General features: G+C 47.2%; 1 protein-coding gene across 4 annotated transcripts in view; it reads right to left on the bottom strand.

The window, feature by feature from the left end:
• MINDY4B (MINDY family member 4B) overlaps positions 1-13,645 on the bottom strand; it is a 162,797-nt gene that overhangs the window by 56,402 nt on the left and 92,750 nt on the right. For all 4 annotated transcript variants that reach the window (XM_063916052.1, XM_063916049.1, XM_063916050.1 and 1 more), the window contains 2 exons: positions 5,419-5,538; positions 2,212-2,306 (listed from right to left, as the gene is read on the bottom strand). In XM_063916052.1, the coding sequence (XP_063772122.1) occupies positions 2,212-2,306; positions 5,419-5,538 (215 nt within the window). The remainder of the gene's footprint in view (positions 1-2,211; positions 2,307-5,418; positions 5,539-13,645) is intronic.

Here is a 13,645-nt window from a genome sequence, read left to right on the forward strand (position 1 = left end):
TATTGCAAAACGCTTTTTCCCGAATTACAGTCCTGATATGATACAATCGCTCCTTACTTGTCATGCGGAGGTGCCACAGCCAGCACTCTATATTTTGGCTCTAGATTTACTGCTCAAACAAAAAGAAAGTGTATATGTTTGTGATGCACTGCAAGTGTTTTTTCTTTTTTATATTAAAACACACATTTTAAAGACCAATAAGAGAAATGTTATGATCAGGAATAATTAATGTAGGAAAATATTGTTGTTTTGCACAGCTTGTGTTATTTCAAATACATTTCCATTTTAATAAAGAAACACCCACAATATATATCATAATGTTATGTTTTTCATGAAAATTACTTTTTTTTATATAATTTGTTTTATGAGACAAAGTAATCTCCAAAAATATTGCTATTCTTCAGCCAGTGCCCCCTTACTGATTCATTACAATAATGTTTCCTGTATTAACGAAGCCAAACAAGCTGAAACAGTCTAGGGATGAAGAACAGTGGGATGTATGTTCATATGTATATATCTTTGCCTACTCTGTGGCTGATACTGTAGAGTTGTACACAAGTTACAGTAGTTTGACGGATGTTTCTTGAGTGTATTCATACTGCGTCTGCTCTGGAGCAGAGTATACACAAGCAAGTGCAATGCACAGCCTTATATAAATCGACTGCATCTTCACTTGTGACTGAATGAGTTTAACTTTGATGTAACGGGAAGGAGGGGGGGGGGCAGTGGCGGATCCAGAGGGGGGGGGGGGCACTCGGGCCCGTGCCCCCCCTGTCATTTGTGGCCTCCGTCCCCGGCGCCGCACAGGGAGATGATGGGCGCCCGCTGAGATTGTGTTACCAGCGGGCGCCCGTCTCTCCTCACCGAAAGCCGGAGGCAGGAGCTCAGTACTGTCACTGTGTGGCGTGCGCTATGGGAGAGATGTCAGTCATGACGTCTCTCTCATAGTGCTGAGGAGAGGACGCCAAGAGAGGAGTACTGCAGCGGTCTGGAAGCGGGAACGGGGCTCGGTAAGTATGATTTAATTTTTTTCTTCCTTAGTGCAGCGGGGGCAGCTACTGGGTGCAAACTACGGGGGGACATTACTACTGGGGGGGGGCATCAACAAGGGGCATTACTACTGGGGGGGGCATTACAACTGGGGCAAACTACTGGGGGCATTATTACTGGGGGGCATCTACTGGGGGTATTACTACTGGGGGGTCATCTATTGGAGGCATTACTACTGGGGGCAGCTACTGGGGACATTTTTACTGGGGGGCATCTACTGGGGGCAAACTACTGGGGGATATTATTACTGGTGGCATCTACTGGGTGTATTACAAATGGGGGCATTATTACTGGGGAGCATCTACTGGGGGCATTACTACTGGGGGGTCATCTATTGGGGGCAAACTCCTAAGGGGCATTACTACTGGGGGCAAACTACTGGAGGACATTATTACTGGGGGGCAGCTACTGGGGGACATTATTACTGGGGGGCATCTACTGGGGCCAAACTAATGGGGGCTAAACTACAAGGGGGGCAGAACTACAGGGGCTAAACTACAATGGTGCAAACTACAGGGGGGCATTACTACAGGGGCTAAACTACAAGCAGGCAAACTATTGGGGGCATTACCACTGCGAGGCTAAACTAAAGGGGGGGGGTAAACTACTGGGGTCATAACTGCAGGGGCATTACCACTGGGGGCATAACTACTAGGGCGCTAAATGACTGGGGGCATTACTACAGGCAACATTACTACTGGGGGCAATACGGGCATTGCATAAGGGGCACCACTACTATGGGGTCTATATAAGGGGCACTACCAGTACAGTGGACATTGCATAATGAGCGCTACAACTGTGGGCATTGTATAAGAAGCGCCACCTCACATGCACCGAAGCCGCACGCAAATGTACTTGCCCCTACCATGGTGCCCCCCTATCATTTTCTTCAGGATCCTCCCCTGGGGGGGGGGGGGGGGGGAGGGAGGGTTGTTCCCACATAGGCGAAACCCAAATATGGCATGTAGACTGATTTGTGCAGAATTATTCCACCAAGAATAGGGCTGGTGTAAGTGTGCAATGATGATGATGATGGGTATGAAATGAAATGTACAGATAGGGAGCAGCCTAGCTGCATACAGGAGAATATACACATTTAGGTCTGTGCGCACTATGCAATTATGGACGACTTTCCACTCTCTACCATCCCATATCTCTTACCTGCTTAAAGAGCCGTGGTCACATTCCTTCTTCTGAAACAACAGGTACTTAATGATGTGTGCCTGCACCACCAGCTGAATGGATCTTGCTCCACCCTTTAAGGAAACTCAGTTTATTTATATAATTTTATATATATATATATATATATATTACACACACACACACACACACACACACACACACACACACACACACACACACACACACACACACATCACACATATACTTGGCATTGAGACGCACAGTATCAGAAATGTCCTAGAAATGTGCAAGGTGTTCCTGGGAGGTAGCTCTTCGGATGCACGTAAATGGTCTGTCTTATGAGCGTGTTATGAGAGTATGGCGTTGTGTCGCTGAACTGGTTGCATATACAGGGGCTGATTCAGAGATGGGCATAAATGTTGGCGCTGCATCTATGTATACAGTGACAATATGCAAATGCCACCGGTTGCCCACTGCCGGCTTCACTAGCCACTGGCTGCTTATGAAGACACAGCATTGGGACAACATCGTGACCATCAGTCGCAGCATCAGACCTCTGAGTAACCCTTAAGGCTACACAGGATGTCCGACAAAATGATGCTGCTTGGACCAGTGAACCTGCATCCAAAGATGCAGTTAATGGTTTGGTATGTCCGTTAACTGGGTCCGACATGCCTCCATTTTCTGGAATGCACCTGCAGCTTGTCAATCAGTCTACAGCTAATAGGGCACAGCGACCGGAGCCGCAGCATCATCATGAGACATGCATGCACTGCAGCACTGGCACAAGCGCAATCCCGTAAACATTGGTCAATTGCGAACAAATCGGGGCTGAATCAGCTCCACGTATATACTTAATTGCTCACAGTGGAGGACATACTTAAAAAATCTGCACCTGCCATAGAGCTGATGCAAGTTTAGATGATGCAACAAATGGTGGAGTCTAGAGATGCACCAAGCAGTATTATAGCATCTTCAGATGCTCAAGTGGGCGTGTCACATCATGCACAATCAGATGTGCGTTGATACTAGCATTAGCACAAAGTCGCAGATGTGACTACAGCAGAAAATACTAAAGCGGTCAGAATCAGGCCCTATATCTTTCCAACCGTCCACCTTCTGGCACCAGCAGCCAGAATCCTTGCATCTTAATGGCAGCCCATCCCAGGCATTATTATCAATACTGGGTGGTTTGTAAGTGTACAACTGTAGGATGTGTGTACTCAACTACCAGTCCACCCACCAGAATGAGCTGCTGAGTATAGAATGTCTGTATGCCCACCTCCTGGAGCTTCACAGACAGTAGAGAAAGATGTCTGTCTTAGGAGTTCTTTAAGGACTGCACCGGATATAGTCAAAATGATAACAGTGGTGAACACTACTAGAATCTACCTAAACACAGATATAATTTTGGATTCCAGTTTGGATGATAAATTGAATCCTTCTTGCTTTATGAGTGGGTGCAAGCCAGCCAACCTTACTGGTGAACATTCTGTATGATTAATATCAATTAGTAGTCAATCGGCAGTGGCTAAAATCCATTAGGCTCATCTTGTCAGTACTTATTCCATTGATCCACAGTAACACACTAACTTTGTGTCAATGTGATCTGTCTCTGAAGTTGAGTTATTAGCAGCTGGATCTGTCCAATATGTCACCTGTGCATGGCATCACCGGCCACAAATCTGACAGCTCAAGTCATACTAAGTGTCATTTTACCCTCTATAAGCAGCATTAAGGTGTTATACTTCCTACTAGAGAAATTAACAATCAATCTAAACTCTTCCCCAAAGAAATTTAATAGATCAGTTAATAAAAAAAAAAAATCAAAGTAAGCATAAACTACAGTATTCTATGGCTTATTATTGCACCCTCTTTTTTCTTATCCTCTACCACTCAGTTTAGTATAGCATCTGTATACGTCACTCGTGGGAAAAGTTCATTCATAGAGGTGCAGAAATCTTTGCTTATGTTTCAAACATGCATCAGTGAATATTATTGTGAAATACACCGGTTTCTATGGAGAAGTGCATGGACTAAAGGGCCCCATACACTAGAACGATAATGCCCGATTTCAGCCCAATTCGGGCATTCGGGCCGATATATTGGGTGAAATTGGGCATTTTCGTTGTGCTTTACAGCCGATCCGATCCGATGTGCATCGGATCTGATCACCCTACATCCGACATATCACGAGTGCTGCACTCGTGATATGTTGGATCCCGCAGGAATGGATGGGCTAGTAAAAGATACATTGTACGCAAAAGGACAGCATACGATGTATCTTTTACTATTCTGCCGCTCGGGAGGCTGCTGGGAGATTGAGGGGAAATCCTAGACGACATGACGGAACGTCATGTCGTCTTAGTGTATGGGGCCCTTGTAATGTTGTAATGTGCAGAGGTTCAAAAGTTTACTACAACGGTTGGTTGGAGGACACAGGTGGTCACTTGTGAAGTGATGATTGTAAATAGTTTTGCACTGAAGTGCAGAAAAGAGATGTCATATTACAGGATGGTATTATTTATATGAGCAAAGTACACAATGCAATAAAAAAAAACACTTGAAGCCTAGAAAACCATGTAATAAAGACATTCCCTTACTCATGTGACACACAAATGGAACTGAGCAGTGTTTTACAGAGAAAAACGCAAAGTATTAAATTAATGAAAAGTTTGGACCTGAAGTGGTACTGAAGCTGGATTTGTTATGATCCATTTACTGTTTTCACCTTGTGCATTTTCCAGAGTATCCAGCAAAACACAAAACTATGTGACCCCTGTGTGTATTGTGGGGTACCTGGAGCTGCTTGTTCCTTTCCCTCTACTTCCACCCTAGAAGCACCAGTAATATCTTCTTAGAAGTTATAGTAGATTTTCTGGGGACGTTTTTCACAGTGGCTGGGGGGGTTTAACCATACCTTCCTTCTCCACTGCTCTGCATGAAAACGTGTTTGGAGGGGAATAGGGGGGGCTGCCCCAAATGTGCCATGACCCACTGTGAGACGCACATGCACCAGCGATGTATGGTCTCATTCAGTGGGCATGGCCACATCCTCATCATGACATAGACAAGTATTCATAAATTGGAAATGTTGGGAGACATGGTTCAACTACACCACTGTGTGCAGCTATGTTATAGCGTAATAATTGGCATACACTGTAGGCCTGCCATCTTACTGCATAGGGGGTCTATTGATATAGTCTTATGTTCTTTGATGATTACCTTTTCTGCTTCCAATGCATAAGCCAGGTCTGAAAAGGCATCTCTGAACTTGAAAAAGGATTTTTTCCATTCATAGTTGAATGTTTGAAATGCATTTCCAAACAGAAGTTTTCTTATGTCCTATAAATAAAACCATACAATTTAGTATAACTTTCAAAGGGCTTACATTTTAATCATAAACAAAATCTGCTGTCTTTGCATTACCTGCATTACCATGTAGACATCAAGGGAACAGTCTAGGGTAACATCATTTACACACCCCCCCCCCCTTTCCCCGTCAGGTAACACAGGCAAGGGAGGGTAGGTGACCAGTAGTGGAGCTGTGGAACGCAGTTCCCAAGTGCAACATATACTTTGCTTATCCCCTAATATGTAATAGTTTAGCCAGTCAAGCTACTTGACAGAGAAATCAGTGAGTTGAATATAAGAGACGTTGCAGAGCCCAGTGCCCGCCATAAACTGGCACCTAAGGGCAAATATGTTTTGACCTGCATATAAAAAGTTAGGTTGGCCAGTCCTACTGTTCAGTCCATGGAGGACAGCAGGGAGGAATAGAGCATATTAGTGGGGTGATCTTCAGTTTGCCGGCTGTCGGGGTCCCGGTGCACAGTATACCGGTGCCGGAATCCCGATAGCCGGCATACCGACACCGTTTCTCCCTCTTGGGGGTCCACGGCCCCCCTGGAGGGAGAATAGATAGCGTGGCACGTGTAGCGCACCACCGTGCCCGCAAGGGGCTCATTTGCGCGCGCCACGCTGTCGGTATGCCGGCGGTCGGGATACCGGCGCCGTTATGCTGTGCGCCGGGATCCCGGCAGCTGGCATACCATACTACACCCATATTAGTGATGGGGGCATATTTATTAATTTATGTGTTATGCCCCCAAAAATTATGATTCCTTATCACCACAATTTGCAGCAATAAGGAATCCTTATTCGCCTATGTATCTATATACATAGGTGCCGATTTATGTTTTTGCTGGTGGGTGCTCGACAGGAGCGTGAATGAACGGGCGGCTGTGGCAGTGGTTAATGCCCATTACACATTATGCAACACACAGTAATACCCATTACTCATTATGCCACACACCGTAATGCCCATTACGCAATAGCCACACACCGTAATGTCTATTACACATTATGCCACACACCGTAATGCCCATTACACATTATGCAACACACAGTATTATGCCACACACCGTAATGCCCATTACACAATATGCCACACATTGTAATGCCCATTACGCAATATGCCACACACCGTAATGTCTATTACACATTATGCCACACACTGTAATGCCCATTACACATTATTCCACACACTGTAATGCCCATTACGCAATATGCCACACACTGTAACGTCAATTACAAATTATGCCACACACAGTTATGGCCCTGACACCATTTTATGCCCCACACACATTAACGCCCCTTACAAATGATGCTTCTGATTACTTTTAAATTACCTGCCTGTTGTCAGGGGTTTCATGCTCTGGGTTCCATGCTCGCTGGGGGCTCCTGCGCGTTGCCAGGGGTCTCCAGCACATTGCCAGGGGTTTCATGCGCATTGTTAGGGGTCTCCTGCGTGTTGCCAGGGGTTTCATGTGCATTGCCAGGGGCTTAATGCGTGTTTCCAGGGATCTCCTGCACATTGCCAGCAAAGTATGGGAGGGTGGGTGCAGGCGGGCATCACTAAGTATACTGTGCTGCTAGCCCAGGGGCAAATGCAGGATATTCCTGGGGGGTTTCTGTACATGATTGTTAGGAGTAAATGCAGGTTTTGTAGGGGAGGGGTGGTGGGTGAGTTTCATACACATTACATAGAACACATACATGTACACACACACAGAACACATACAAACACACACAAAGACAAATATATAACACACACAAACTCATAAAACACACACACATAGATCACAGACACACCTACATATACAGTATACAGTACCCGTCTCCCCCCCGTGCGCTCAGCCCCCGCAGTGGATTGAGACGCGCTGGGGGCTGCGGAAGGTTTTCCGTACATTGCATGTAAAAAAATACTTAAAATGCCCGCCGTCGGGGAGACGAGCACTAGAGGTCAAATGTGACCTATAGCGTTTGTCTCCTCCTTGTTGGTGGCCATTTTTGGTAGGTCTTTTTTACACAGTAATGTACGGAAGCCCTTCCACAGCCAGCTGCGCATCTCAATCGAATGCGGGAGCTGCGGGGGATGCGGCGGGGGCTAGCTTTAGTGGGTGGATGGTTCCGCGGGTGCTCCTCGATGTCCGTGAGTGCTTGGGCCCGGGAGCACCCACGGAATCGGTGCCTTTGTGTATATATTATATATATATATATATATATATATATATATATATATATACACTGCTCAAAAAATAAAGGGAACACTAAAATAACACATCCTAGATCTGAATGAATGAAATATTCTTATTAAATACTTTGTTCTTTACATAGTTGAATGTACTAACAACAAAATCACACAAAAATTATCAATGGAAATCAAATTTATTAACCCATGGAGGTCTGGATTTGGAGTCACCCTCAAAATTAAAGTGGAAAAACACACTACATGCTGATCCAACTTTGATGTAATGTCCTTAAAACAAGTCAAAATGAGGCTCAGTAGTGTGTGTGGCCTCCACGTGCCTGTATGACCTCCCTACAACCCACACAAGTGGCTCAGCTAGTGCAGCTCATCCAGGATAGCACATCAATGCGAGCTGTGGCAAGAAGGTTTGTGTTTCTGTCAGCGTAGTGTCCAGAGCATGGAGGCGCTACCAGGAGACAGGCCAGTACATCAGGAGACGTGGAGGAGGCCGTAGGAGGGCAACCACCCAGCAGCAGGACCGCTACCTCCGCCTTTGTGCAAGGAGGAACAGCAGGAGCACTGCCAGAGCCCTGCAAAATGAACTCCAGCAAGCCACAAATGTGCATGTGTCTACTCAAACGATCAGAAACAGACTCCATGAGGGTGGTATGAGGGCCCGACGTCCACAGGTGGGGGTTGTGCTTACAGCCCAACACCGTGCAGGACGTTTGGCATTTGCCAGAGAACACCAAGATTGGCAAATTCGCCACTGACGCCCTGTGCACTTCACAGATGAAAGCAGGTTCTCACTGAGCACATGTGACAGAGTCTGGAGACGCCGAGGAGAACGTTCTGCTGCCTGCAACATCCTCCAGCATGACCGGTTTGGCAGTGGGTCAGTAATGGTGTGGGGTGGCATTTCTTTGGGGGGCCGCACAGCCCTCCATGTGCTTGCAAGAGGTAGCCTGACTGCCATTAGGTACTGAGATGAGATCCTCAGACCCCTTGTGAGACCATATGCTGGTGCGGTTGGCCCTGGGTTCCTCCTAATGCAAGACAATGCTAGACCTCATGTGGCTGCAGTGTGTCAGCAGTTCCTGCAAGACGAAGGCATTGATGGTATGGACTCGCCCGCCCATTCCCCAGACCTGAATCCAATTGAGCACATCTGGGACATCATGTCTCGCTCCATCCACTAACGCTACGTTGCACCACAGACTGTCCAGGAGTTGGCGGATGCTTTAGTCCAGGTCTGGGAGGAGATCCCTCAGGAGACCATCCGCCACCTCATCAGGAGCATGCCCAGGCATTGTAGGGAGGTCATTCAGGCACGTGGAGGCCACACACACTACTGAGCCTCATTTTGACTTGTTTTAAGGACATTACATCAAAGTTGGATCAGCCTTTTTCCACTTTAATTTTGAGGGTCACTCCAAATCCAGACCTCCATGGGTTAAAAAATTTGATTTCCATTGATAATTTTTGTGTGATTTTGTTGTCAGCACATTCAACTACTGTATATAAAAAGCAAAGTATTTAATAATAAGAATTTATTCACCGGTAATTCTATTTCTCGTAGTCCGTAGTGGATGCTGGGAACTCCGTAAGGACCATGGGGAATAGCGGGCTCCGAAGGAGGCTGGGCACTCTAGAAAGATTTATGACTACCTGGTGTGCACTGGCTCCTCCCACTATGACCCTCCTCCAAGCCTCAGTTAGGACACCGTGCCCGGACGAGCAGACATAATAAGGAAGGATTTAGAATCCCGGGTAAGACTCTTACCAGCCACACCAATCACACCGTACAACTCGTGATACTATATCCAGTTTGACAGTATGAAAACAACTGAGCCTCTCAACAGATGGCTCAACAATAACCCTTTAGTTAACAGTAACTATGTACAAGTATTGCAGACAATCCGCACTTGGGATGGGCGCCCAGCATCCATTACGGACTACGAGAAATAGAATTACCGGTGAGTAAATTCTTATTTTCTCTAACGTCCTAGTGGATGCTGGGAACTCCGTAAGGACCATGGGGATTATACCAAAGCTCCCAAACGGGCGGGAGAGTGCGGATGACTCTGTAGCACCGAATGAGAGAACTCCAGGTCCTCCTCAGCCAGGGTATCAAATTTGTAGAATTTTGCAAACGTGTTTGCCCCTGACCAAGTAGCTGCTCGGCAAAGTTGTAAAGTCGAGACCCCTCGGGCAGCCGCCCAAGATGAGCCCACCTTCCTTGTGGAATGGGCATTTACAGATTTTGGCTGTGGTATGCCTGCCACAGAATGTGCAAGCTGAATTGTACTACAAATCCAGCGAGCAATAGACTGCTTAGAAGCAGGAGCACCCAGCTTGTTGGGTGCATACAGGATAAACAACGAGTCAGTTTTCCTGACTCCAGCCGTCCTGGAAACATATTTTCAGGGCCCTGACAACGTCTAGCAACTTGGAGTCCTCCAATTCACTAGTAGCCGCCGGCACCACAATAGGCTGGTTCAGGTGAAACGCTGACACCACCTTAGGGAGAAATTGGGGACGAGTCCTCAACTCTGCCCTATCCATATGGAAAATCAGATAAGGGCTTTTACATGATAAAGCCGCTAATTCTGACACTCGCCTGGCTGAAGCCAAGGCTAATAACATGACCACTTTCCACGTGAGATATTTCGGATCCACGGTTTTTAGTGGCTCAAACCAATGTGATTTCAAGAAACTCAACATCACGTTGAGATCCCAAGGTGCCACAGGAGGCACAAACGGGGGCTGAATATGCAGCACTCCTTTTACAAAAGTCTGAACTTCAGGTACTGAAGCTAGTTCTTTTTGAAAGAAAATCGACAGAGCCGAGATCTGTACTTTAATGGATCCTAGTTTTAGGCCCATATCCACTCCTGCTTGCAGGAAATGCAGAAATCGACCTAGTTGAAATTCCTCTGTTGGGGCCTTATTGGCCTCGCACCATGCAACATATTTTCGCCATATGCGGTGATAATGCGTTGCCGTAACATCTTTCCTGGCCTTAATAAGCGTAGGAATGACTTCTTCCGGAATACCCTATTCCTTTAGGATCCGGTGTTCAACCGCCATGCCGTCAAACGCAGCCGCGGTAAGTCTTGGAACAGACAGGGCCCCTGCTGTATCAGGTCCTGTCTGAGCGGTAGAGGCCACGGGTCCTCTGAGAGCATCTCTTGAAGTTCCGGGTACCACGCTCGTCTTGGCCAATCCGGAACCACGAGAATTGTGTTTACTCCTCGCTTTCTTATTATTCTCAATACCTTTGGAATGAGAGGCAGAGGAGGGAACACATAAACCGACTGGTACACCCACGGTGTCACTAGAGCGTCCACAGCTATCGCCTGAGGGTCCCTTGACCTGGCGCAATATCTTTTTAACTTTTTGTTGAGACGGGACGCCATCATGTCCACCTGTGGTTTTTCCCAACGGTTTACCAGCATCTGGAAGACTTCTGGGTGAAGTCCCCACTCTCCCGGGTGGAGGTCGTGTCTGCTGAGGAAGTCTGCTTCCCAGTTGTCCACTCCCGGAATGAACACTGCTGACAGTGCTAGTACATGATTCTCCGCCCATCGGAGAATTCTTGTGGCTTCTGCCATCGCCATCCTGCTTCTTGTGCCGCCCTGTCGATTTACATGGGCGACTGCCGTGATGTTGTCTGACTGGATCAGCACCGGCTGGTGTAGGAGCAGGGCTTTTGCTCGACTTAGGGCATTGTAGATGGCCCTTAGTTCCAGAATATTTATGTGAAGGGAAGTCTCCTGACTCGACCATAGTCCTTGGAAGTTTCTTCCCTGTATGACTGCCCCCCAGCCTCGAAGGCTGGCATCCGTGGTCACCAGGACCCAGTCCTGTATTCCGAACCTGCGGCCGTCTAGAAGATGGGCACTCTGCAGCCACCACAGTAGAGACACCCTGGTTCTTGGAGACAGGGTTATTAAGCGATGCATCTGAAGATGCGATCCGGACCACTGGTCCAATAGGTCCCACTGAAAGATTCTGGCATGGAACCTGCCGAAGGGAATTGCTTCGTAAGAAGCCACCATCTTCCCCAGGACCCGTGTGCAGCGATGCACTGATACTTGTTTTGGTTTCAGGAGGTCTCTGACTAGAGATGACAACTCCCTGGCTTTCTCCTCCGGGAGAAACACTTTCTTCTGGACTGTATCCAGAATCATACCCAGGAACAGTAGCTGTGTCGTCGGAACCAGCTGTGACTTCGGGATATTCAGAATCCAGCCGTGCTGGTGCAGCACCTCCTGAGATAGTGCTAATCCCACCAACAACTGTTCCTTGGACCTCGCTTTTATTAGGAGATCGTCCAAGTACGGGATAATTAAAACTCCCTTTCTTCGAAGGAGTATCATCATTTCCGCCATAACCTTGGTAAATACCCTCGGTGCCATGGACAGTCCAAACGGCAGCGTCTGGAATTGGTAATGGCAATCCTGTACCACAAATCTGAGGTACTCCTGGTGAGGATGGTAAATGGGGACATGTAGGTAAGCATCCTTGATGTCCAGGGATACCATGTAATCCCCCTCGTCCAGGCTTGCAATAACCGCCCTGAGCGATTCCATCTTGAACTTGAATTTCTTTATGTACGTGTTCAAGGATTTCAAATTTAGAATGGGTCTCACCGAACCGTCCGGTTTCGGTACCACAAATAGTGTGGAATAATAACCCCGGCCTTGTTGAAGTAGGGGTACCTTGATTATCACCTGCTGGGAATACAGCTTGTGAATTGCCGCTAGCACCGCCTCCCTGTCTGAGGGAGCAATCGGCAAGGCAGATTTTAGGAACCGGTGGGGTGGGGACGCCTCGAATTCCAGCTTGTACCCCTGAGATACTATTTGCAGGATCCAGGGATCCACCTGTGAGCGAACCCACTGATCGCTGAAATTTTTGAGGCGACCCCCCACCGTACCTGGCTCCGCCTGTGGAGCCCCACCGTCATGCGGCGGACTTGGAAGAAGAAGCGGGGGAGGACTTTTGCTCCTGGGAACCTGCTGTTTGTTGCAGCCTTTTTCCCCTACCTCTGCCTCTGGACAGAAAGGACCCGCCTTTTCCACGCCTGTTTTTCTGGGTCCGAAAGGACTGAACCTGATAAAACGGCGCATTCTTAGGCTGTGAGGGGACATGGGGTAAAAATGCTGACTTCCCAGACGTTGCTGTGGAAACTAGGTCCGAGAGACCATCCCCAAATAATTCCTCACCCTTATATGGTAACACTTCCGTGTGCTTTTTTGAATCCGCATCTCCTGTCCACTGGCGAGTCCATAAGCCTCTCCTAGCAGAAATGGACAATGCACTTACTTTAGATGCCAGTCGGCAGATTTCCCTCTGTGCATCTCTCATATATAAGACTGAGTCTTTTATATGGTCTATGGTTAACAGGATCATGTCTCTGTCTAATGTGTCAATATTTTCTGACAGTTTATCTGACCACGCAGCGGCAGCACTGCACATCCAAGCTGACGCAATAGCTGGCCTAAGTATAATGCCTGTGTGTGTATATACAGACTTCAGGATCGCCTCCTGCTTTCTATCAGCAGGTTCCTTGAGGGCGGCCGTATCCGGAGACGGTAGTGCCACCTTTTTAGACAAACGTGTGAGCGCTTTATCCACTCTAGGGGGTGTTTCCCAACGTGACCTATCCTCTGGCGGGAAAGGGAACGCCATTAGTACCTTCTTAGGAATTACCAATTTTTTATCAGGGAAAACCCACGCTTCTTCACACACTTCATTTAATTCATCTGATGGGGGAAAAACTACGGGTAGTTTTTTCTCTCCAAACATAATACCCTTTTTAGTGGTACCTGTAGTTATATCAGAAATGTGTAACACCTCTTTCATTGCCTCAATCATGCAGTGAATGGCCTTAGTGGGCATCAGGTTAGACTC

The sequence above is a fragment of the Pseudophryne corroboree genome, chromosome 4, assembly GCF_028390025.1.
Source record: "Pseudophryne corroboree isolate aPseCor3 chromosome 4, aPseCor3.hap2, whole genome shotgun sequence".
Classification (NCBI taxonomy): domain Eukaryota; kingdom Metazoa; phylum Chordata; class Amphibia; order Anura; family Myobatrachidae; genus Pseudophryne; species Pseudophryne corroboree.